Raw genomic sequence first — 27,301 nt, 5'->3', positions numbered from 1 at the left:
TATATCTGTATTCTCGGTGATACTGCAGATCACCGGTAATCAGACCCTCTCTGTGTTACACCGATCGTTACACCTTCCCAGTCCCACTGGGAAGCCTTTTGTCTAATCTTTCTTGTTTGTATCCAGATTATTCCTTATCAACTCCTCTGGTAAGGTCCTGTAAAACCATTAAAGTTACGGTTGCACCAGACACTACACACTCTGCTATGGTCTTGCTATTCTGGTATTATTGGTGATTCTGCGGACCACACATAATCGAGTATAGCGTCTGCATTATTGGTGATTCAGCAGATCACCAATAACCGGGCATCTGAGTTGTGGCACTAAACCGTCACAATATCATTGGTGCAGTGCTGGTCTTCATAAAGTTTTTCAAAACATCAGCAGGGCACCTCCTGCAGGCATCCTTGCTCCTTTTTTTTCATCTCCTCCACTGTTTCATACTATACTGTTCATACATACTGTAAATATGTATATATAGTTTAAGTAACATGAGAAAAGTTAGCAGCAAAGATTTTCTGAGAAAAAATATTTTCACCCCGTGAAAAGAATTATGCAATTGGGTGTGCGGAATTTCAAGAACAAGACTTTCACTTTCATTTCCTCTTCTCTACTGCAGCAATGACATCTGCTGATCTGAGCCAGGAGCTGGAGTGTGTCTGAGCATTTATACAGATCCTGTAATCCTGAGATGTGGCCACAACTTCTGCCAGGACTGTATTGATCGTGTGCTGGATACACAGGAGGGGTCTGGAGGCTATTTCTGTCCTCACTGTAGAGAGGAGTTTATGGAGCGGCCGACACTGCAGAGGAACATTGCTCTGAGGAAGATAGCAGAGAGTTTCCTGTCTACTCAGCCCAGATCAGGAGGAGGCCGGAGTCCGCTGTACTTACTGCATTCACTCTGCTGTACCGGCTGTTATGTCCTGTCTGCTGTGTGACGCTTCTCTGTGTGATATTCACCTGAGAGTCCACAGCAAGGCACCAGAACATGTCTTATGTGACCCCAACACTTCCCTGCAGAACAGGAAATGTTCCGTCCATAAGAAGATCCTGGAGTATTACTGCACTGAGGATGCTGCCTATATCTGTGTTTACTGTTTAGCAAGGGAACATGGAGGACATCAAGTGGAGATTTTGGAATATGCCTCTGATAAGAAGAAGAAGAAGCTGAGACATGATCTGCAGGAACTGATGGCAGAGACAAAGAAGGCTGAGAAAAGAGTCCAGAGTCTGGAGGAACACAGGAGAAAAGCACAAGAAACAGCAGTGAGTGAAACAAAGGAACTAATTACCTTGTTTAGAGATGTGAAAACATGGCTGGAAGACCTGGAGATTAGAGCCCTTAATGAAATCACCAGGTGGGCTCAGCAGGTGTCACTTTTATATGATGATGTAATCAGACTGATGGAAACAAAGAAGGAGGAGCTGTCCAGGAAGATGCGTCACATTGAGGAGCTGTGTAACATGACTGATCCACTGACTGTCTTACAGGAATCAGATACAGGTGACTTGTGTGACACGGAGGACAGTGAGAGACATGAAAAACAGCTCCATGATGGAGGGGATCTGGATGTGGCCGGCATCTCACACACATTACACACAGGACTATCTGATATCATGTCTGGGGTAATTGTGCAGAAACATACAGACACACAGGTCTATCCACATTCTAGTACAGAGGACAAAGTTCCCATCACTGCTGAGCTATCCAGGCCACGCCCCCAACCCACCCCCACCACACAACACACACAGGCCTATCCACATTCTATTACAGGGGACAAAGTTCCCATCACTGCTAAACTATCCAGGCCACGCCCCCAACCCATCCCCACTGCACAACACACACAGCGCCTGGCTGGGGGGAAAATGTTTCGGAGTGGCATCTTATACACATTATACACAAGACTATATGATATGGTGACTGTACAGCAAACATCTGGGGTAATTGTGCAGAAACATACAGACACACGGACCTCTCTTCATTCTTCTACAGAGAGCAAAATTCCCATCACTGCTAAACTATCCAGGCCACGCCCCCAACCCACCCCCACCGCACAACACCAGGCTGGGGGGACAAATATTGGGGCTGCACAGCAAACATCAGGGCTGCCAGTGTACGCAGACATATTACTGGATGTAAACACAGCTGCTAATACTCTACGTATATCAGATGACAGGAAATCTGCATCCAGGGCAGACAGAAGCCAGAATCACCCTGAAACACCAGAGAGATTTCAGGATTGGCCTCAGGTGTTGAGCAGCCAGAGATTCTCCTCAGGGCGACATTACTGGGAAGTGCATGTTTCTGGATCAGTATGGTGGAGAGTCGGGATGTGTTACCCCAGTATAGACAGGAGAGATCAATCAGTGATTGGATATAATAACAAGTCCTGGTGTTTGGAGAGGTTTTATAATCAGTACTCAGTGATACATGACAGGAAAGTGATCCGGGTACCTGACATGATCCCCAGTGATAGAGTCCGGATATGTCTGGATTATGAGGCCGGGCAGATCTCCTTTTATGCCCTGTGTGACCCGATCAGACAGCTCCACACCTTCACTGCTGCCTTCACTGAACCCCTCCATGCTGGGTTATGTGTACAGGGAGGTGCTATAAGAATTTCTGGGGAAATCAGGAGAGATCCTCCACACTGGTTATGCCGAATACATAGATAGAATTGTGACTGTATCATCCAGTCAGTGCTAGCTGTCCAAAATCCTGCTGTTAAAGGACAACTGAAGTGAGAGGGATATGGAGGCTGCGATATTTATTTCCATCTAAGCAATGCCAGTTGCCAGGCCCTCCTGCTGATCCTCTGCCTCTAATACTATTAGCCATAGCCCCTGAACAAGCATGCAGCAGATCAGGTGTTTCTGACATTAATGTCAGATCTGACAAGACTAGCTGCATGCTTGTTTCTGGTGTGATTCAGATACTACTGCAGAGAAATAGGCCAGCAGGGCTGCCAGGCAACTGGTATTGATTAAAAGGAAATAAATATGGCAGCCTCCGTATGCGTATATTGAAAAAGGGCGCATGGAAAAAAGGGCGCGGGATGTAGCCGAATTTATAAGTTATAATGTAAAACAATGTTTTCCCTTAGTTGCGTTGTAAACGAAAATATAGTGCTGTATCGCTGTAATGAACGTATATTAAACGGCAAAATACCGTCTAAAACAACAACCGTATTCTGTTGTAAAATGTCAAATTGCGTGTATAACATAAACGTGTTGTTGAATGAAACGTGAAATGGCGTGTATAATAACAAACGGATAGTGTATTAAAACTTCAAATAGCGTCTATAATAAAAACGATATTTACACTGCTATTAAGCATAGTAATAGAATAGTAGATTTTAAAGGTATTTCACAGCAATTATACCTAACTGTAAGCTCACACAGATCTCTCCTTCTCCATATCCCTAACACCTAGACCACCCCTTTGTATTAATACACATAATGTAATAAATTGTATATATTACACATATTGTGCTGTAACTATATCTAACCTTACTCTCATACACAGCCCTCCCTGTACCTATCCCTAACCCCTAGACCCCCCCCCCCCCTGGTGGTGCCTAACCCTAACCACCCCCCTGGTGGTGCCTAAACCTAAGACCCCCCTGGTGGTGCCTAAACCTAAAACCCCCCTGGTGGTGCCTAAACCTAAGACCCCCCTGGTGGTGCCTAAACCTAAGACCCCCCTGCTGGTGCCTAAAACTAACCAGCCCCCTGGTGGTGCCTAAAACTAACCAACCCCCTGGTGGTGCCTAAAACTAACCAACCCCCCTGATGGTGCCTAAACCTAAGACCCCCCCTGCTGGTGCCTAAAACTAACCAACCCCCTGCTGGTGCCTAAAACTAACCAACCCCCTGCTGGTGCCTAAAACTAACCAACCCCTTGGTGGTGCCTAAACCTAAGACTACCCTGGTGGTGTCTAAACCTAAGACCCCCCTGATGGTGCCTAAAACTAACCACCCCCCTGGTGGCGCCTAACCCTAATCACCCCATGGTGCTGTATATTGCACTGTAACTATACATAACCCTCCCTATACCTATCCCTAACCCCTAGACCCCCCTGATAGTGCCTAACCCTAACCAATAATTTGTATATTTGTAATACATTAAATAGTCTTAAAATGACATATACAATATTAATATTATAAATACATAAAATTATATATCACGTAAGCATTAAAAAAAATCTTAAAATAACAGTAATATTAAAAACGATATTTTACTAACTATAATCAACGCATTATAAGTGTAAAAAACAAAGTTAATACCAAGTATGATGTATTTCTAATACAATAAGGTTCAAAACAGTATTTACACATTGGTATAAGGTTGAAAACGGTATATACATTGGTATTTAAGCAGTATGCGTATGTAAACGACTTTTAAATGTTAAAAGTAGTGTAAACGAACATTTACTTGTTACAGTCCTGTAAGCGTTCCTATAAACTAATTTTAAAAATGAAAAAATAAGTATAACACAACATCAAAATGAACTTGTAAACGAACTTGTAAACGCTATTTCTTATAAACCTTAATCTGTTAATAGTACTGTAAACGAACATTTACTTGTAACAGTCCTGCAATCAAAATGTAAAAACGGAAAAATAAGTTATAGCTCCTATAAGCGAGATTTAAAAAACGAAAAAATAAGTATAACACACAGTCAAAACGATCTTGTAAATGATGTTTGTTATAACCCTTTTTGTATAAACGGAAACTTTTGTTAACACGATCCCTGTAACCGCTATTTCTCGGACGCCCTTGTTTCCTGTCGGGCGCCCAATAGCCAATATTTTGTATTGCAGTCTATGGCGGCGCCCTTTTAGTCCACTAGAGCTGTGCGCCCTTTTTTCCCTGCCACGCCTCCGTATACCTCTTACTTCAGTTCCCCTTTACCATTTTTTTTTTCTATAAAATTGTATGAAAGCAAATCTGAAGTTAAAATAAACATATGAGATAAGTAATTTGTAGCAGTAAGTCTAAATTGGACTTTCTTGGAGTCCTGGATGCTTAATTTGAGTTTTAAAAGACTTAAGAGGCGAATGAGAGAAAAAAAGTTAATTACCTTACTGCAATAGCAGACCTCAAGGCAGACGATCTGCAGCTCCCTTGTATTTTCCACCTGCTCTGTTCTCTAAATCCAGTTATCATGTGTTCAGCGCTGGTATTCTCTGCTGAGGGGGCATGGCTGGCTTGACGTGCAGTCAGTCATGTGGGCGGTCATGTGGTGACGCCCACATGACGTATAACAGAGTATACAGAGCGGCAATGTGCCGTGGGCAGAGCTGTAATCCTGCGCAGCCGCAGTAGCAGCTATGCAAATTGCGCAGGCAGAGGATTTTTTTAAAGCGGCGATTGTAATTGCCCTGAGATAAGGCGACCCTGGGCTGGGTTGGGGCCTCTAATGATAACTAGATTTAGAAAACAGAGCAGCTAGAAAGTACAAGGGAGCCGCAGATGGTCTGCCCTGAGGTCTGCTATTGCAGTAAGGTAATTAACTTTTTTTCTGTCATTTGCCTCGTAAGTCTTTCAAGGGTTGAAATCTGTGTTATGTTTAACGTCACACTTGTGAAAAACTGAATTCTGTCAAGCTCTTAGTAGGATTAGTACTATTTGTTCACTTGTTTTCTTATCTTGTAACTTCAGGCATACACTCTCAGGGCCCTTTCACACTGGCGTGGTGCGTAGCAGCACTTTATCGCACTGCTCCTGCAAGGCAATGAAAATCTATGGGTGCTTTCATGTTATCTGCGGTGCAGTGCCCTGAAAGTGCTTAATCTGATGCGCTTCCATAACTACGTTGCCGTGCATATCTGCATAGACATGCGGCAGACCAGAAGTCATGAAAGTCTATGGCAATGCAGGTATTTAAAAAATGTTGGCGGTGGCGGTGCGGTGAAGTTGCGACACTCATGCGCTTCCGTGCACGTCCGTATACCCAAAACAGGAAGTGACCACAAGCATGAGTCACTTCCTGTTTGGCCGGATGCCAGAAGGGGAGTACTGCATAGTAACCCAGTATTCCCCGAAGGCCGAGGCGCTAGACCTATGGAAGCTGCTTCGTTCTGACCTTGAACAAGCATGCAGATGAGATGTTTCTGACAAAATTAGCTGCATGATTGTTTCAGATGTGTGATTCAGACACTACTGCAGCTAAAGAGCTCTGCAGGGTTGCCAGGCAACTGGAATTGTTTAAAAGGAAATCCATATGGCAGCCTCCATATCCCATTCCCTCCCTATCTCTAGCTCATCAGCCTAATTTACCAAACTTAGGGCCTCTGAGGGACCCTATTTTTTGTCATTTCTGAACTGTGTGATGCGGTAGATTACTTAAATTATGTTTTTGGGTTTTTGAAACTATCATTGTTTGCATCAAATCTTAAATCTTTATGTGTGGATAAAATGGACCATACCAAGGAGGGATTCCAGTGGGACCCCAGGTGTTTTTTTAAAGAGTACCAGAAATGAAAAAAAGGAAAGATTTTATACTTATCCAGGGCTTCCTCCAGCCCCATAAGCTCGTCTGAGTCCCACACCGTCCTTCCGCGGTCCGCGGTTCAGCCACGATCAGCCCCGGTAACTGGCTCAGTCGGGCTCAGTCTGGGTATACTGCGCATACGTGGGAGGTACGCGCATGTGCAGAAGACCCAGACTGGATGAGACTGAGCCTGTTACCAGGGCTGATCCCGGCTGAAGGGCAGACCGCAGGAGGACGGCGAGGGACTCAGACGAGCTTATGGGGCTGGAGGAAGCCCTGGATAAGTATCAAATCTTTCCTTTTTTTCATCTCTGGGTCACTTTAAAGAGCATTTTATTTATTTAAGTCTAATTCCATAATATTTATCATGCACTGATGATAACACAGACAAAAAAATCAGGAGTACAAGTTAAGTACAAGTATGAGGTACCCTATTGATATTACACTAGCCTACCCGCGGCGTAGCATACTCGTAGCAAGCTCATGGTGAACCAGAACTCATTGGAGTGTGTAAGGGGCTACAATGGTCCTAAAAGCCCCCTTACTAAAATGCTATGGAAAACAACAGTTTGCTTTCTTAGAACAGAAAGAATTTGCGATAATTCAGGTTGGAGTGAGCTTGAGATGTCTCTCTGTGCATCACTGCTGAATATATGCAAATTAACCATTGTTGCCCTTAGAAGCTAAACACACCTCCAGAACCTCTGGAATGCAATGTTTAGCTTTTAAGGACAACAATGGTTAAATTGCATATATTCAGCAGTGATGCACTGGGAGACACCTCAAGCTCACTCCAACCTGAATTATCGCAAATTCTTTCTGTTCCAAGAAAGCAAACTTTTGTTTTCCATAGAACTGAAGCTAAAGGAGAAACGCAGATGGCGGACCTAGGTGAGGGAGGGGGGGGGGGGTCCGACCCCCCTCCCTGCCGCTGTGCCCAATACCCCCTTCCTGCCCGCTACCCCCTCCAGCTCGGCGGCAAGTGTAGGACCGCCCCTGGGGGTAGGGCGCTACTTCTTCTTCTTGCTTGGCCCAGCCCCTTCTTCTTGCTTGGACCGCTCCTGGGGGCAGGGCGATACTTCTTCTTGCTTGAATGTTGAGGCACTTAGCCTATTAAATATATATAGATAGAAGATATATTAACCACTTCCCTACCACTGTTTTTTTCCCCTTCAAAACCTGAGCAATTTTCACATCATGCTCCTCCCATTCATTCACCAATAACTTTATTGCTACTTATCACCCTGAAATGATCTATACATTATATTTTGTAGGACAAATTGGGCTCTCTTTGGGCAGTACTTTTTGCTAAGAAATATTTTATTTTATATACATTTTACAGGGAATAAAAACATTGTAAAAATTCATAAATTCTCAGCTTTCAGCCATTGTAGTTTAGAAAAAAAAAGTGCTATTGTAGATTTGTCCCAGTTATTACAACATTTAATTTGTGTTTCTAGTACAATGCATGGTGATAATATTTTATTTGGATATAAAGGTGTATTTTCTTTTTTAGTGTTTTTTTTATATCATGACAATAATTACAAGCCTTTATTTACAAAAGCAACAGTAATATACCCTCATGACATACATATTAACCTCCTTAGCATTAGCCACGAGCTATACTCGAGGTGGAAAACCACAGCTCCGAGCGGTAACCCCGAGCTACACTTGTGGTAGCCGCTGGGAGGTCCATGCAGAGCATTACACGCAGCGGGCAATTTCACTCTCCTCCTGGGCGATCCATTCCTCTTCCTGTGCACGGAGGCTCTGTATCCCCCTGGTGTGAACGCTGACTGTCATCATGACGACAGCCAGCAATCTCACTATAGGGTTACAGCACCACCAGGAGGAGGACCAGGGCCGGTTCTAGCTACACTGAGGCCCTGGGGCAAAAGTAACTTGAGGGGGCCCCATTAGCACAACCCCATCTCATACATTCAAATTCACCACACTGGGCCCCCGAGCTGGCTTCCAGGCCCAATCCCACCCCCTTCAGTTACACAATATTATTAGGTGTCCATCATATGTCCTAAAGCATTGTTGGGGTCCTCATTATTCTCCTTCTCTTTTACCGTACACATAGCAGAGTCTTCTCTAATCCAGGCAGGACACAGGAGGCAGCACCGTGCTCTATGCTCTTTACTTCTTTTCTTCCTCATTCCCTGCAGGCATGAATAGGGTCACCAATCACCATCGCTGGAGAAGGGGGGAGACACCTTGGGGGCCCCTACAGCTTTTTGGGGCCCTGGGGCAATTGCCCCCTTTGCCTCTGTGGAAGCGCCGGCCCTGCGGAGGACAGAGGGAGAACTGCAGCGTTGCATCCCAGGGAGGTGAGGGGCTGCTCCGGGCTCTCTCCTGATGACATGATTATCTCTTGCTTTTAGGGTCTAAAAGTACATGAAAAAATTGTACCGTTTTTAGACCCTAAAATCAGGAAGGAATCATACCACCAGGGAGGTTAAAAAAAGTTCCTAAGGTAACTATGTAGGGTTATTTTTAAATTATGCATTTTTTTTATTTTATCTTATTTTTTTTATTTTTTTATAAGTGTTTTATTTTGCTAACTATGGGGTAAAGGTAAAGAGGTTAAAAAATAATAATTTATTCAATTTTTTTTTCTATGTAAAAATGTATAATGATGTATTTGGCCACAAGATGGCACTACACTTAGTTCCTGTCTGTTGTTAACAGTAGACAGGAACTAGTGCATGTATGAGTATGCTTTCGGTTTTGAATGAGAGCTGCGTCTCACTGCCCCAAGCTCCCATTCATCACAGGCACAGTGATCGGGGTTGGGTAGAGGTGTTTCTCATACCCCGATCCTGGAAAGGCACAATTGCGGTGATTGCGAATGAAAATGGTGTGGCGATTGGGAATGGTGGTAGTAAGTAAACAGTGCGTATATATACACACCAGATCCGCAAGTGAAGTAAACAGAGACGTATATATATATGTACCAAGGATCCGGAAGTGGTCAAATCCCTTCATGCGCCTACATTAAATCACCTTTGATGTAGGAGAGCAGGGGCTGCTTCCTACCTGGAGCCAGCACCTGTTTGGAAAGTATTTTTTTTTCTTAGCAAGGCTCCGCAGTGCTTCAGGGAGATTTACTGCGTACCTTGTGTGGCTTACCCATACCGATGTCTGTACTTATCACCAATGTAACTTGTCCTACATCCTGTGCAATGCACACAAATCTCCAAGTTATAGTTATAGCAGCATCACTAAAAATTATCCTCTGAGGTCCTAATGATGACCCCCTTGATATATTAAGGGCTTATTCACATTGCGTTTCATTCGCTTTCGCGTTTGGCGTTTTTTGAGGAGTTTTTTTCTCCTCCCGGCGCTCGGGTGGGCGCCGCGGTTTTTGTAAAGCTCTTCAATAAGTGAATGCGTGACGTGGTCGCCAAGTGGTTAAATGCTAACCACTTGAGAAGCACTGAAATACAGGGCTTGCAAGGTAGAGTTGTTACCAATTTATTGGGCTAAGGAGACCCAGAAGGCTCCTCTACTGAAAAATCGATGCCAAATAAAAATGTGCTTCTGAAAGCAGAAGGCAGAGCTAATAATAATAATAATCTGAACATTTGTGTAGCGACTTTCTCCTGTTGGACTCAAAGCACTCAAGAGCTGCAGCCACTAAGGGTAGCTCAAGGGGCTACCCTGCAGTGTTAGGAAGTCTTGCCTGGGGCAAACAGTTAAAGCAAAGGGGCAATAAGCCCAGGGTCTCCAAGCATTTCTTGGACCCTTCTGTGTAACCGCACCCCCAGGTTTCCCTCCGACTGCTCTCCTAGGCCCCTGCACTGTTTTTGGCTAGATTGCAACTCACCTGTCTCGATATGCTGGTCTGTCCATGCTTCCCATCTTCATCCTCACTGGCTGACTCTTCTCTGTGACCTGTCACATGTCATTAAAGGGGCATTATGTCTAATATTGCTGATTATAGTTAATAATATACAGTAGGTTGCAAAAGTATTCGGCCCCCTTGAAGTTTTCCACATTTTGTCATATTACTGCCACAAACATGAATCAATTTTATTGGAATTCCACGTGAAAGACCAATACAGAGTGGTGTACACGTGAGAAGTGGAACGTAAATCATACATGATTCCAAACATATTTTACAAATAAATAACTGCAAAGTGGTGCGTGCATAATTATTCAGCCCCCTTTGGTCTGAGTGCAGTCAGTTGCCTATAGACATTGCCTGATGAGTGCTAATGACTAAATAGAATGCACCTGTGTGTAATCTAATGTCAGTACAAATACAGCTGCTCTGTGATGGCCTCAGAGGTTGTCTAAGAGAATATTGGGAGCAACAACACCATGAAGTCCAAAGAACACACCAGACAGGTCAGGGATCAAGTTATTGATACATTTAAAGCAGGCTTAGGCTACAAAAAGATTTCCAAAGCCTTGAACATCCCACGGAGCACTGTTCAAGTGATCATTCAGAAATGGAAGGAGTATGGCACAACTGTAAACCTACCAAGACAGGGCCGTCCACCTAAACTCACAGGCCGAACAAGGAGAGCGCTGATCAGAAATGCAGTCAAGAGGCCCATGGTGACTCTGGACGAGCTGCAGAGATCTACAGCTCAGGTGGGAGACTCTGTCCATAGGACAACTATTAGTCATGCACTGTACAAAGTTGGCCTTTATGGAAGAGTGGCAAGAAGAAAGCCATTGTTAACAGAAAAGCATAAGAAGTCCCGTTTGCAGTTTGCCACAAGCCATGTGGGGTACACAGCAAACAAGTGGAAGAAGGTGCTCTGGTCAGATGAGACCAAAATGGAACTTTTTGGCCAAAATGCAAAACGCTATGTGTGGCGGAAAACTAACATTGCACATCACTCTGAACACACCATCCCCACTGTCAAATATGGTGGTGGCAGCATAATGCTCTGGGGGTGCTTCTCTTCAGCAGGGACAGGGAAGGTGGTCAGAGTTGATGGGAAGATAGATGGAGCCAAATACAGGGCAAACTTGGAAGAAAACCTCTTGGAGTCTGCAAAAGACTTGAGACTGGGGCGGAGGTTCACCTTCCATCAGGACAACAACCCTAAACATAAAGCCAGGGCAACAATGGAATGGTTTAAAACAAAACATATCTATGTGTTACAATGGCCCAGTCAAAGTCTAGATCTAAATCCAATCAAGAATCTGTGGCAAGATCTGAAAACTGCTGTTCACAAACGTTGTCCATCTAATCTGACTGAGCTGGAGCTGCATTGAAAAGAAGAATGGGCAAGGATTTCAGTCTCTAGATGTGCAAAGCTGGTAGAGACATACCCTAAAAGACTGGCAGCTGTAATTGCAGCAAAAGGTGGTTCTAAAAAGTATTGAGTCAGGGGGCCGAATAATTACCCACACACCACTTTGCAGTCATTTATTTGTAAAAAATGTTTGGAATGATGTATGATTTTCGTTCCACTTCTCACGTGTACACCACTTTGTATTGGTCTTTCATGTGGAATTCCAATAAAATTGATTCATGTTTGTGGCAGTAATATGACAAAATGTGGAAAACTTCAAGGGGGCCGAATACTTTTGCAAGCCACTGTAAATAATGTGCACAAGTTATAAAAAAATGTAAATGGCTGGTGAAAATGTAACCACTTCAGGACCACAGTGCTAAACCCCCCTAAAGACCAGGCTATTTCTGTCAAAATAGGCCACTGCAGCTTTAAGGCCAAGCTGCAGGGCCGCACGCCACAGCACACTAGTGACACCCCGACCCCCCTCCTTTTCACCCCACCAACAGAGCTCTCCACATGTGTTTATTTTTTTTTTCAAAATATTTATCTTATTTTATTTTTATTAAATTTGGCTATTTATTTATTTATTTCCCCTCCCTCCCTCTCCTCCAGCCGGCCGATCGCTCTCTTGATCCCCATGGGGGACCACGGTGTCACAAGGCTGTCCCCAGTACAATCCAGCCACAAATGTGCAGAGGCCCCGGGGAGCATGGTAGAGTTTAGGTGGGAGACATAATTATGTATCAGAGCCAGGGACGGATTTACCATAAGGCACTGTAGGCGGGCGCCTAGAGGCGCCTGATGATGGAGGGGCATCTCACTCCCCTCCCCTAGTGTCTCCCTTCATTCCTATGCAGAGTCCTGAGCAGAGCTTAAATGAGAGTTTAGTCACCCTGCTCTCAGCATTGCACTGACAAGATCTCCCTTCATGTAAGGAGACAAAAAAACAGAAACGGGAGCCCCCAATAGTGTATTATTGATGATATTAGATGGCAGTATGATAAGCAAATAGAGATATACTCACAAACACGGGTTGCCGGTATACAGGCAACCACTATATGCACATATGGGGATATTAGACCTGTCCCCACTCAGGTTAAGAAGTCGCTCTCTGTAGCAGGAAAAAGAAGGGGGGTGTTCCACCAAGTGGATAACAATGTACAATAATTACAGAGGCGCCAGCAGAAAAAAAACAAGAACTGTTTTAAAAACGATAAAAAAACAAGGGGGTAAGGGTGGACTTACTTCCCCAAATTCCAAACACAACCACTGTGGTCAGTATGCAAAAAACATTTAATCTGTACTCCAAGTAAAACAAATGCAACGCGTTTCACGGGTCTCAAGCCCGCTTCTTCAGGCAAAATACCAAAAGGAGCAGCTGCATGATTTTCTGCACAGACAAGTGTCATCTCAGCTTAACCTGGTTTGAGAAACACTGCTTTAAGCTGAGATGACACTTGTCTGTGCAGAAAATCATGCATTTTAAGCTGCTCCTTTTTGTATTTTGCCTGAAGAAGTGGGCTTGAGACCCGCGAAACGCGTTGCAGTTGTTTTACTTGGAGTACAGATTATAGCGTAGGTAGCTTAAATGTTTTTTGCATACTGACCACAGTGGTTGTGTTTGGAATTTGGGGAGGTAAGTCCACCCTTACCCCCTTGTTTTTTTATTGTTTTTAAAACAGTTCTTGTTTTTATTCTGCTGGCGCCTCTGTAATTATTGTACAAGATCTCCCTTCAGTCAGGGCACCACTAGCTCTACCTATGACTGATAAGGTAGAAATCACAGCTGGGTCAGCCAGCACACTTGCGTTGCGGTTCAGCTGGGGGTTTGTGGAGAGCGAAGTCTAGGGTGCCAGGATATGTGTGCCTATAGGCTCCTGTGATGTGAATCCAGGCCTGATCAGAGGTATGTGGAGTCTTGCTCCACATACATATGGCATGTCGAGTTAGACTCCTGACAATTCCCATCAAGTTTTTTTTCGTGAATTTTTTTTCAATGCTTATATAGTTAGTGGTTTTTATTGCTGTCTGAGTCACCGCTAAGTGGAGGAATGGTGCACACTTGTAGTAGCTGGCTTTATCATTTAATGCATCAATTTGTTTATGTCATATGAAGTGTATATTCTTCAACTCCAATTTGCCAATCTTTTGCACATTTGCATTTTTTTACATACATATATTTTCACATGCATTCTTGTGTGCCTGTATTTCCTGCATCTACCCACTCAACCTTCTTCCTTGTGTTTGCATTTTTACCAAAATGTCATTTAATGACTTTTCTCTTCCTCTTCTTCCTCTCTCTTCTTCCCTCCTCACTATTCACCACTTGGGTTTCTCCCTCCCTCTGTCACCTTAGTCTCTTCTCTCTGTACTACTTTAGTCTCTCTCTTTGAGCTGCCCTGGTCTCGGTCACTTAGTGCATAGTGATGGCCTGAACCGTTCACCGGCGGACAGTTCTTGGTGATCATTGGCAGTGCGCCCGTTTGCCTACCGGTGAATAGATCATGATCATCAATCCCCCCCCCCCCCCCCTAATTAATTTGCATGGAGCCGAAAATTGACCCCTCATCCCAGAGTCAGCAGACACATGGCAGCCAATGAAGTATCTCTCCCTCCTGGACCTTCCCCCCGTTTAAAAGTGCAAGCACAGCAGCTATTTTACATTCTGCCTGTGACTGCTGTACTTGGTAGAATAGGGAGAGCTCTGCTGAGTGAGTGATAGCGTAGGTAGCTTGCTGTTCTGTGTGTCCAATGCACTTTAGCGGTTGGAGAAGTGCGCTGCTCCTTGTAGTGTTTGTGGTGTTTGCATAAACCTAACTGTCTGAGTTAAAGCGGAATATAACCCTGCATTTCAACTTTGCTCTAAAACATTATTTACAGTATATTATATGCAACCAGCATTTTTTTTTTTACTAGACCAGCAATGGAAGGGTTACACAGAGCTTTAAAGTTCCTGGAGATTTCTGCAGACGCATCTGAAGCTGACCCAGATACATTTTGTTTACATAAATGTATCTAAGATCTAAGTGTTGAATGTGACTCACTCTCTCTGACTGAGAAGGAGCTGGAGGACAGCCAAAGAGTGTGTAACATTTCTCAATAGATACATTTAACTAAATAGAATGTAACAATCTGAACTTCTGCATATCTCTCCACGGAACTTTAAAGCCCTGTGTAACCCTTCCAATGCTGGTCTAGTAAAAAAAAATGCTGGTTGCATATAATATGCTGTAAATAATGTTTTAGAGCAAAGTTGAAATGCAGGGTTATATTCCGCTTTAAGTGACTATCTGAGTTAAGTGACATTCAGTTGAAAAAAAAAACACCTGAGTGTCCACCACTGCTGTTACCTCACTGGCACCGCAGTTCATCATTAAATGTCATTTTTCAAAAATGTAAATCTATATGTCAAATTCTTCTGGCCTTTGATTCAGTGGATGCAACAAAAAATTATTTTTAAAAAATGTTGATGTATATGCCAAATTCTTCTGGCCTCTGCCACAGTGGCTGCAACAAATACATTTTTTTTTAAATGTATATGCCAAATTTTTCTGGCCTCTGCCTTAGTGGATATAACAAAAAATATGTTTTCAAAAATGGCAAGGTATATGTCAAATTCTTCTGGCCTCTGCTACAATGGAAACTAAAAAATAATTTTCCAAATGTATATTCCAAATTCTTCCGGCCTCTTCTACAGTGGATACAACAAACTAATTTTTCAAAAAATGTAAATCTATATGCCAAATTCTTCTGGCCTCTGCTACAGTGCATGCCAAAAAAATAATTTTCCAAATGTATATGCCAAATTCTTCCAGCCTCTGCTGCAACAAAACATAATTTTTCAAACATGTGTGTGGCAGGGGTTGGAAAACCGCAATCATGTGCACTCCCGAGTCTCATAACGTGCATACAAGTCAACACTATACAAATATTGGCACAAGAGAGGACTAACTTTTACATCCAGGAGGTGTCAACTAGTAAAAACAATTATTCCCTCTTCTGATGTTATCAATAAAGCTCTTTGCAGTTGTCTACAGTGTGGTAAACACAGTGTGTTGTTTGTCAGTGTGAACCAGGCCTAACCCTTACACTACCTGATCGACGTGTACACGTCCGATGTTTCAAAGCACTTTTTTTTCCCACAAATTTAGAAATGTTATGTGATTTCTGCCCTTTACATATTATAACACAACTGCGTAAAATATGTATTTTTTAGTGGAAATTTTGCCATGTATCCCCCTTCGGCATGCCACTGTCCAGGTGTTAGGACTTTTAAACAACTTTACAACAGTTTTGTGGCCAGAAATAGGTCAGGCCCAGATTTTCCTTACAGGAGCCTTTAGGTACAGATGTCTTGGCACCTTAGACTCCGCCCTCCATGAACCTACAAACCCCCAAACTGCACCGCATGTGTTCTTCCCTTGCCCATCATAGGTAGCTACAGGTGCCCCTTAGTATTAGGTAGCTAGAAGGACTGTCAATATTAAGTAGCTAGATAGCTAGAGGTGCCTCTGAGTGATGGGTGATCTGGTCAGTGGAAAGCCAAGAGCTGGGTGAGTAACCTCTCATTTACACTCTCAGCTGGACTCTGCATAGGGAAGTAGGGAGTTAATCAGAGAGGAAAGAGAGCCGCCTTTCCATGATCAAGCGCGTGTAGGCACGTGCCTACCGTGCCTTATGGTAAAGCCGGTCCTGCTATAGGTGTTAGCGTTCGCCTGCCCATTGAGGTCTATGGCAGTTCACTCATTTGCGAACGGTCGCATAACTGTTCCTGGACCATCGGCAAACAGATTTTTGGGAAGTTTGCCCACCACTATTTCTGCACACCTTTTTTTATTTCTCTCTAGATACTCATTACTGGGGGCCCTATAATGCAGGGGGCTCACTATGGGGGTACAAGAAAGCCAACACACATTTCAGGGCATTATTAAAGTGGATGAACTTTTACACATTTCATAATTGTGCCCCTTTAGTTTATAGGGCATTCCTGAAGCCTAATACTTTTTTTTTTTATTATTGTTTTAATGCCCTAATTCCCTATAAACTAAACAAACCATGCCCACAGCTCCTCCAGCGCCTAGGCATTCTGTAGCAATTGCTCATGGGTGCTCAGCCTGGGGAGGAGGAGGCGTTTCCCGTAGGAGGAGGCATTACCAGCCAGAGATTTCAGTGGAAAGGGGGCGGAGAGGAGAGGGGAGGGGAGTTTTCACAGGCGGAGGGGTGGAGATGCAGAGCAGCTTGACTGTGTAATGATGACAAGCAGAATATAGTTGCTCTCATTTGATTACAGGGATAAATAATCATATACTGTTGAAGCTGTTTGCAGATAGATTTGCTGTGTAAATTATCTAAACTTTAGATAAGATATATAGACAAGTTACTTGCAATAGTTAGTTTTCCACCTCGGATCCGCTTTAAGCTGGGAAACGCTGGGCATTAGCAAACTGGTTCAAACGTTGGGAAGCAATGGAAAGATTAGACACACAACTATAATATGAAGAAAGGGGATCTATGTTCCTACCATGGGGTCCAGCAAAGCCAGAATCCACTTTCTGAGCCATGCTACCCCCTCTCCTAATAGTGGTGAGTCAGAGACTAGCTGTGTGCACTGCGGTGCTCAGAGCGGAGAAAACAAAATAATGTAATTGTTTTCTTCTGTACACAAAAAAATGCATTAAAGGACATCCGAGGTGACATGTGACATGATGAGATAGACATGTGTATATACAGCGCTGAGCACACAAATAACTAGGCTGTGTTCCTTTTTTTCTTTCTCTGTCACAGAGACAGTTTCTGTCCGGGTCGGGACTGGGTCTGACTATAGCATAACCCTCACTGATGAGGAATTACAGGCATAAAACAATTTCCTGTCATTAAAGGGCTTCTAAGAGCAGGAAAGAGATAAAAAGGATCAATAGCTCATTCATTTTAGCTCTGACATACTTCAATGAAGGTGTCACTGAGCAGAGACAGTGAAACCGTAATAACGTAAGAAGTTGATTTTAATTTAAAATAAAACTGTGGGATGTCTTAAAAAGTCATTTTTAAGAGGAGGAGAATAGGTACTATTGTAATTTTCATCAGTTTAATTTTCACCTTGGATTTCCTTTAAGTTTGAACCAGCCCATTGATTAACATCAGTTCTCTGTTTAAATCAGTGTTTCTGTGCAGAAAACACGCACAAAAATAGACAAGTGTGACCCCTGCCTAAATAGTGGGGTTAGTTTGTCAGTGTCAGTGTCCCCGTTCTCAGTCAATAGGTTCACCAAATATGTAAAAACAATACGGAACTCCAATAGTTTATTATCATATAAAACTTAGCTCCACCAACACTACATGCTGAGTTACCTACCACACACTCAGACCTGGGTTCTATTCTCAGCCAATGTGAGTTGGCTTTTGACATGCTACAAATCCTTAAGCAAGCTAATTTTTCTCTTGGATATATCATAATGGTACATGCTAGGCTGGCTTAAGCATGTAGTGTTGGTGATGGTATAGTGGTTAAGTGAGTTACCTACCACACACTGAGACCTGGGTTCAATTCCCAGCCACGGTATGTAAGTTGGCTTTTGCAATACTACAATTCCCTGGAAGATGAGACCCTCCTCCCTGAGGAGGACTAAGGGATCAGTTAATAGGGTCTATGGGCTATCATATAGGATAAACAAGGTTACTTTAGTGATTTTTTTCAATTTTTCCGATGGAATCCGGAATTCCGCGGAATTTCGTACAAATCCGCCGGAATTTTCATAGTGATGGAATTTATCACTGACGGAATCCGTGATTTCCGGCGGAACGGAATTTGCTCTTTCCAATCATCCCTACTTCCGAATGCCTGAGTTCCACATAACGGGTGTTTCACTGTATACCGGATGCTTCTTCTTACTCGCCACTCGCCACTTGGCTTGTTCACAAAGTCACTCTAGGTTAAAGACTTTACCGCGCACCAAAATCTCTTGATGCCCTTCTTGTATGCAAGGTCTCTTTTTTTATTGTTTGGGGTTTTTCTCAAGACCTCATGTGAGACTGTTGTAAGTAGTGCTTTTAGTCATGTAATTTTAGGATACCTAAAAACCTTACAAAAAATATTTAGTTGTACTGGTTTTTAGTAATGCAACTTTTCGAAAAGTTAGTAGCAAAGAATCTGAAGAATCTCAGCCTCACCCTGTAAAAAAAAAAAAAAAAGTGATGTAACTGGTTATTCTGGGTTACAAGAACATAAGAACATTAATTTCCTTCTACTACTGCCAGTGGTGAAGTCTGCTGATCTAAAGAAGGAGCTGGAGTGTCCTGTCTGTCTGAGTGTTTATACCAATCCTAAAGATCCTGAGACTTCTGCCAGGTCTGTATTAATCATGTCAGGGCCAAAGATAGACCATCAGTGGAGGGAGGGACCTATGGGGCATGGAGAATTCTAGGGCCCCGACAAGGGGTTTTTACCATGAAGCACATGAAGGCACTTATCAGACACTTGCCCAGAGCTACAAGCTCTGAGGGGATGCTTGCTGGTATAATTGTGTCATTCAATAGCAGCACCAGCTTTCCGTTTCTCACAGAGACCACTTGACCCCCCTCCTTGTGAATGCATCTTCTCATCATTATTCACTTCAATCCCCACCACTCCCCAAGTGGAGACAGTACTGACTGCATGAGTAAGTTATCATCTTGGAACTCCTGTTCATAAGTTTACCTTAGTATGGAGGTTTTTTGGTCTCTTTCAGCCCCTTACACACAGGCCCGGCCCTAGACTTTTTGCCGCCTGAGGCAATTTTCAAAGGAATTGCCGCCACCGCCCCCCCCCAAGCCCCCCCCCCAAGCCGTTGTTGTGGGGGGCCGCCCGGGCTGGAGAGGATAGCGGGCAGGAAGGGGGTATTGGGCCTAGCGGCGGGGCCGGGGGTCGGACCCCCCCTCCCTCGCCTGGGTCCCCCATCCTCCGCTCCCCTCCAGCTTTAAAAAGGTCTGTGCTGGCTGCAGCTATTTGTAAGAGGCAACGGGCGGGGATTACTCACCTCTTCCTCGTTCCAGGCCAGCGTGCGCTCCACTGACGTCACTTCCTGCGGCGTAGCAGGAAGTGACGTCAGTGGATGTATGGACTGAACGCAAGCTACTTTGAACTTTTATCTGTAAAAATGCATCCTGTCATGTGGTTTATATGAAAGTTTCATATGTCCATGCACATCACAGAGCATGTGAAGTACATGAAAGTTAGTTGGTGTGTATGTAATATACATATATGCACACACACACACACACACACACACACCCTATTTCCAGTGCATGGACACGCCCATTCTCCACGCACCGCAGGTCATGTGCTACAGTAGAAGTTGGTCTGGCACCTGCATAGTACCCTCAATAGAAAAATCCTGGAGCCGCCCCTGGTGTAACACTTTGTATTTGATTGCAGCTGCATTTTCCAGTGATTACAAATGCTCACAAAATGCAATTACAATTTCCAAAACCGCAATCGCTCTCACCATAGCCTGGCATTAGCAAAGCTTTTTTACAAGTGCCAGCGATTCGCAAAACTCTAAAATCTTTCAAAAAGGCTCTCTAGTGTGCCCCAGACCTTACAGATGAAAGATGAAAGGCGGGCACAAGAGCGCCCGTGTGTTCAGGCATTTAAAGAGCAGTTTTCTGCAGATTGTGATCTGGCATGAGGGGGGCCAGTAAGTTTTCCCAGTATGGAGCCCAGAAGCTTCTGCAGGCGACCCTGGATCATGTGCTTCTCAATGGGTGGACCGAGTCTAGCACTAGCTGTCTGGAGTTGTAAGACCTTGTGCTTGGTGTCCATGAGAGTCAATCATTTGTGGATTTTTAGCAGTAGATACAGAAGTGGAATCTTAGGACGTATCGATGCCCAGAGCCAGATTTAAAGAAAAGCCACAAAGGTTCGGGCCTTGGGTGGCTGCAGCCCACGGGGGGTAGCTGGACATGAAAAAGGGGTTGCTGCATAAGAAAGAGAAGGCTGCAAATGGGGAGCTGAATCCCAAGCAAGTTATATATCAAAGAGATGGGCTGCACTACATGGAAGTTACACCTGGAAGAGGGGGCTGCACATGGAATGAGAGTATTAACATATTTGGCCTAAGGTCAGAAAAAGTATAAATCCAAATTTCACCATGGCGAAAAATTGTAAAATTTAAAGAGAGTCTGAAGCGAGAATAAATCTCGCTTCAGACCTCATAGATAGCAGGGGCACGTGTGTCCCTGCTAAACCGCTGCTATCCCGCGGCTTAACGGGGGTCCCTGATCCCCCAAATTCCCTCCGTAATGCGGGGGAGCGCTTCCTGGTTGGGGCAGGGCTGACCGCCGCAGCCCTGCCCCACGCGCGTCTGTCAGCGCGTATCTCCGCCTCTCCCCCGCCCCTCTCAGGCTTCCTTCACTGAGAGGGGCAGGGGAGAGGCGGCGATGCGCCGCTGATAGACGCGACTGGAGGCAGGGCTGCAGCCGTTAGCCCTGCCTCCAGGAGCGACCAAGTCTGCGACCAAGTGTCACAGTGGGGGGTTTGGGGGTCAAGGGACCCCCGTTTAGCGGCGCTATTGCAGCGGTTTAGCAGGGGCACACATGCCCCTGCTAACTATGAGCTCTGAAGTGAGATTTATTCTCGCTTCAGAGTCTCTTTAAAATATGTGCAAACATAAATAAATAAGAAGTACATTTTTTCCAGAGTAAAATGAGTCATAAATGACTTTTCTCCTATGTTGCTGTCACTTACAGTGGGTAGTAGAAATCTGACAGAAGCGACAGGCTTTGGACTAGTCCATCTCTTCATAGGGGATTCTCAGCAAGGCTTTTATTCTTCATAAAGATATTCCCTAAAAAGGATTTAAAGAGAAACTCCAACCAAGAATTGAACTTTTTCCCAATCAGTAGCTGATACCCCATTTTACATGAGAAAGACAATGATTTTCACAAACAGACCATCAGGGGGCGCTGTGTGACTGATTTTGTGCTGAAACCCCTCCCACAAGAGGCTCTGAATACCGCGGTACTGCTGGCAAACTGCCACAATGTAACAATGTTCAGAGACAGGAAATAGCTGTTATTAGCTATCTGTAACAGACAGAGCAGCTAGAAACAGCTAAATAACCTGCCCACAGTAACAATGTCACCATGTAATAAATGTCAGAATGTGAATCTGGGAGAGGAAAGATTTTACAATGAGCAAACACTGACTAAATCATTTATACATAATTATGGTAAAAAATGAAGCACTTTTTTTACTACATTATTTTCACTGGAGTTCCTCTTTAAACAATTATGCTGTCCAGCTTCCCTGCTCCCTACACAGTTTTTGGCAGTTGGATAGAGCAACTGCCATTCGCTAAGTGCTTTTGAAAATAAATAAATCCCTGAGTATCCTCCATGAAGAGATGGACTAGTACAAAACCTAATGGTTCTGTCAGATTTCTGCTACCTACTGTAAGTGCCAGCAACATAGGAGAAAAGTCATTTATGGCTCATTTTACTCTGGAAAAAAATGTGTACTTCTTATTTGTATGTTTGCACATTCAAATTTTACAATTTTTCACCATAGTGCCCCTTTAAGTAGTTCATTTACATATTGCAAACAAAAAAGTTTACTATATGGTTAATCAGTAAAGCTGTTATTATTTTGTTAGCATTGCATTATACTATTCATTATATTAGGTTATTGGATACTTATTCATACCTCTCCACCTTCCCAATTGGCCTGGGTCTCTCCCAGGTTTTGGGAGGTATGGTCATGCAGCAGCCCCCCCCCCCATATCCTATTTATTGTGCTCTCCATGTACATCTATACACAGTATGGGCGCAGCAGAAGCAGTGCACCTTCTCTGCCAGGGACCAGCGATGTGAGCTCTGCACTCCTGTCTTCACTCACCTTTCCTTCTAGCGCCCAGCATGTCAATCACCTCACGTTGTGTGAAATTACACAATGTAAAAGGGGAAGCCAGCACTAGAGTGAGAGGTGCGCGGTGGCAGCCACTTGCGCAGTGTGGACTTCAGAGGTGAGAGAAGCAATGCTTCCGCTGCACCCATACTCTGCATAGACTGACGTGGGGAAGCATAGGATGGGGGCCACTAACACTACCAGGGAAACTATATTGTGGATGAAGGGGGGAAAACTACAAGACACCAGGGAAGAGTTATTGGGGAAGAAAGGGAACCACTAGACACCAGGGAAGCTATGGTAATGAGGGAGGGAGAAACTACAAGACACCAGGGAAGAGTTATTGGGGAAGAAGGGGGAACCACTAGACACCAGAGAAGCTATGGTAATGAGGTTGGGGGGAAACTACAAGATACCAAGGAAGCTTTATTGGGGAAGAAGGAAGGAAACTACGAAACACCAGGGAACCTTTAATGGGGGAGAGAGGGGAAACCATTAGACACCAGGGAAGATATAGTGGGGAGGGGGTAAGACACAAGAAATCAGGAAGGATATGTTGGGGAAGGGAAAGCACTAGACACTGTGGAAGATATATTGGGGGAGTGAGTAAGCACTAGACACCAGGGAAGCCATATGAGGGAAAAAGGGGGGAACCATTGGACACGAGTGATTATTGGTGGTGGAGGGGGGGACACTAGACACCAGGTAAGCTATATGTGGGAGGAAGGGGGAACCACTAGATACCAGGGAAGCAATATAGGGTAGAAAGGGGGAACCACTACACACCAGGGAAATGTATATAGCTGGTTGGACCACTGGACACCACTGTAAAGGGGTGGGAGAGGGGACCACTAGGAAACAAGGAACTTTAGAGGGGGGAGCATCATATCTAAGATTTAGGCAAGGCTGAAGGTGTGGTAGGATTTGGTCTTACATCCCTTTTTCCTGTCTTCAGAGGTTGGGAGGTATGCTTTACATGCACATACTGTATGTATACGCCGCCAGTGAGTTGGGCACAGGGTGAAAGGAATGATGGCTCACCCTGCTGCTGCTCAAATTCCCAACAGTGTAAAATGCTATTCCCCATCCGAGTCATATAAAAATCAGAGGGAGAAGTAATTAGGGGTCCGGTGATCGGCGGAACCCCAAACTACCTGTGCTCGGGGTACACACTACAGCACTAGTGCTACAGCACCGCACATGTCAGGCGCTAGCCTACACAGCCAGCACTGAAAGCACCTGCTTCATGATTTACTGGGGGCAATGCGTCCTCTATTAGAGGAAGAATGGCTAGAAAATGAATTATAGATATGAATTATATATTACTAGCTGATGGCCCAGCATTGCCTAGATATGTATTTGGCTGGTGTTGGCTCCACCCACTTTTTTTGACCCTAAAACACAATTACTCAATGACCCAGTTTGTGCGATTTGCGGTCTTTGGCATCAATAGTTTGCATTGAAATGAAACAATTCTGATTGGCTGTTTGTGGCTCCACCCCCTTTTCTGAATTTGAACCCCAGTCACCTAATGACCAACTGTACCAGGTTTGGGGCTTGTGCCATTAACAGTGCAATATAGAATAGCAGCATTTAAATATTCCCCTTGGAAATCCATAGGTGAATTTTGAGTGGCTTTTGGAGGCTCCACCCACTTTTCTAAATATTAATCCCAGTCACCCAGTGACAAACTGTGCAAAGTTTGAGAACCCTACTGTTAACAGTGTAAAAATGGCTGCAGTTTACATTTTCCCAGTGAAATTTGTATTTGTCTCCGCCCACTTTTTGGTTATGGGGATATAAAGTATCCTATATGTTATTCCAGGTAATGCCCTATATGTGTGCCAAATTTCATTCAAATCCGTTCAGCCATTGTTGTGTGATCGAGTAACAAACATCCAAAAATCCAAACATCCAAACATCCAAACTTTCGCATTTGTAATATTAGTAAGATGTACCTTCTGTTTGTTGGTCCTCACCTACTTTACTTTTTTCTTTTTCAGAAAACTTAGCAGAAAAGTTCTCGGCCTTGCCCTGTGAAAATGTACGTATGCAACTACTAGATTCCGAGAACAAGACATTCACTTTTGTTTCCTCCCTTTCTACTGCCAACAATGGCGTCTGATCTGAGCCAGGAGCTGGAGTGTCCCGTCTGTCTGAGCATTTATACCGATCCTGTAATCCTGAGATGTGGTCACAACTTCTGCCGGGTCTGTATTGATCGTCTCCTGGATACACAGGAGGGGTCTGGAGGCTATTCCTGTCCTGAATGTAGAGATGAATTTATGGAGCGGCCGGCACTGCAGAGGAACATTGCCCTGAGGAACATAGGAGAGAGTTTCCTGTCTACTCAGCCAGATCAGGAGGAGGCCGGAGTCCGATGTACTTACTGTATTCACTCTGCTATACCGGCTATTATGTCCTGTCTACTGTGTGATGCTTCTCTGTGTGACAATCACCTGAGAGTCCACAGCAAGGCACCAGAACACGTCTTATGTGACCCCAACACTGACCTGGAGAACAGGAAATGCTCCGTCCATAAGAAGTTCCTGGAGTATTACTGCACTGAGGATGCTGCCTGTATCTGTGTTTACTGTTCAGCAGAGGGACACCGTGTACATCAAGTGGAGACACTGGCTGTGGCTTCTGAGAAAAAGAAGATGAAGCTGACAAATGATCTGCAGAAACTGATAGCAGACACAGAGGAGGCTGAGAAAGGAGTCCAGAGTCTGGAGGAACGCAAGAGAAAAGCACAAGAAAAAGCAGATGGTGAAACAGAGAGACTTACTGCCTTGTTTATAGACCTCAGGAGACAGCTGGACGATCTTGAGAAGAGAGTCCTGAGTGACATCATCAGGCAGGCACAGCAGGTGTCACAATCGTATAATGATGTAATTTGCCAGCTGGAAATAAAGAAGGAGGAGCTGTCCAGGAAGATGCGTCACATTGAGGAGCTGTGTAACATGACTGATCCACTGACTGTCTTACAGGAATCAGACACAGGTGACTTGTGTGACACGGAGGACAGAGAGAGACATGATAAACAGCTCCATGATGGAGGGGATCTGGATGTGGCCGGCATCTCACACACATTACACACAGGGCTATCTGATATCATATCTGGGGTAATTGTGCAGAAACATACAGACACACAGGCCTCACCCCTCACCACACAACACACAGAGCACCAGGCTGGGGAGCCAATAAGTCCGACAAGCGTCATGCACAAATTACAAACATTTGTATCTGATATCATGTCTGGGGTAATTGTGCAGAAACATACAGACAGACAGGCCTATCCACATTCTAGTACAGAGGACAAAGTTCCCATCACTGCTAAACTATCCAGGCCACGCCCCCAACCCACCCCCGCCGCAAGAAACACACAGCACCAGGCTGGAGGGACAGATATTGGGGCTGTACTCCTAACATCAGGGCTGTCAGTGTATGCAGACATACTACTGGATGTAAACACAGCTAATAATAATTTACATATATCAGCTGATGGGAAAACTGCATCCAAGACAGAGAGAAGCCAGAATCACCCATATACACCAGAGAGATTCCAGTATTCCCCTCAGGTGTTGAGCAGCCAGAGATTCTTCTCAGGGCGACATTACTGGGAAGTGGATGTTGGGGGATCAGAATACTGGATAGTCGGGATGTGTTACCCCAGTATAGCCAGGAGAGGAGATCAGATAGATGTTGGAAGTAATAACAAGTCCTGGTGTTTGCAGAGTTGGTGTAATCAGTACAAGGTGATCCATGACAGGGAAGCGATCCAGTTATCTGATACGATCACCAGTGATAAAGTTGGGGTAGATCTGGATTATGAGGCAGGGCAGATCTCCTTTTATGCCCTGTGTGACCCGATCAGACACATCCACACCTTCACTGCTGCCTTCACTGAGCCCCTCCATGCTGTGTTATGTGTATGGGTAGGCTCTATAAAGATATCTGGGGGGACACCAAGTGAGGTGAGAGATCCGGCAACTGGTGACATCACAGGGAAAGAATTATAACTGAATCAATGTCCAATCAATGCTAGTGGTCTGAATTTCTAGTGTATTCAAATTTCTATAACAATTTCTATAAAATTGAATCAAAGCTAACTCAAATTATACTTTTAAAGAGACTCTGAAGTCTCCAAAAATGCAGGTTTTTATTGCAAAAAGCTGTTCAACATGACGGCTGAAATCTAACTAAATCCCCCCAAACTCTCCGGGGCTCACTGAGGGGAGCGCTTCCGTGAGAGGCAGAGCTTTCAGCTACAGCTCTGCCTCTACAGGGGTCTATCAGTGCGTATCTCCGCCTCCGCCCGCCCCTCTCAGTCTTCCTTCACTGAGAGGGGCGGGGGAGAGGCGGAGATAAGCGCTGATAGACGCATGTAGAGGAAGAGCTGCAGCTGAAAGCTCTGCCTCTCACGGAAGCGCATGGGGCAGCAAAATCCACGACCAAGAAAGTCGTGGATTTTGCGAGGGGAGTTTGGGGGGATTTAGTTAGATTTCAGCTGCGGGGATGCAGCGTTTTCGTTAGGACAATAATGTTGAACAGCTTTTTGCAATAAAAAGCTGTATTTTAGGAGACTTCAGTGTTTCTTTAAGTAATAATATCTGTAGATGTAAATTAAACATAACTTTCCTGGGGTCCCATATTCTTAT

The 27,301-nt window shown here is 44.4% G+C and overlaps 2 protein-coding genes across 5 annotated transcripts; both read left to right on the top strand.

Annotated features, from left to right (window-relative positions):
• Positions 1-921: 921 nt before the first annotated feature.
• On the top strand, positions 922-2,679 carry LOC137544691 (E3 ubiquitin/ISG15 ligase TRIM25-like). The gene has a single exon (XM_068265787.1). It carries the CDS (start codon positions 922-924, stop codon positions 2,677-2,679), a length of 1,758 nt encoding a protein of 585 aa, XP_068121888.1.
• On the top strand, positions 1,275-26,796 carry LOC137542840 (E3 ubiquitin/ISG15 ligase TRIM25-like). 4 transcript variants are annotated; one of them, XM_068264639.1, is made up of 2 exons: positions 1,275-1,361; positions 24,644-26,796. In XM_068264639.1, the coding sequence occupies exon 2, from the start codon at positions 24,755-24,757 to the stop codon at positions 26,660-26,662; it is 1,908 nt and encodes a 635-aa protein (XP_068120740.1). In that variant the 5' UTR covers positions 1,275-1,361; positions 24,644-24,754; the 3' UTR covers positions 26,663-26,796. The 4 variants fall into 4 exon arrangements, with proteins under 4 accessions (XP_068120740.1, XP_068120738.1, XP_068120739.1 ...); XM_068264637.1 differs by lacking the exon at positions 1,275-1,361 and adding an exon at positions 1,431-1,507; XM_068264638.1 differs by lacking the exon at positions 1,275-1,361 and adding an exon at positions 19,020-19,106.
• Positions 26,797-27,301: the final 505 nt, after the last annotated feature.

This window comes from Hyperolius riggenbachi, chromosome 2 (assembly GCF_040937935.1).
Source record: "Hyperolius riggenbachi isolate aHypRig1 chromosome 2, aHypRig1.pri, whole genome shotgun sequence".
Lineage (NCBI taxonomy): Eukaryota > Metazoa > Chordata > Amphibia > Anura > Hyperoliidae > Hyperolius > Hyperolius riggenbachi.
Note: the sequence above shows the minus strand (reverse complement) of the source record. Positions and strands in the feature narration are given on the sequence as shown.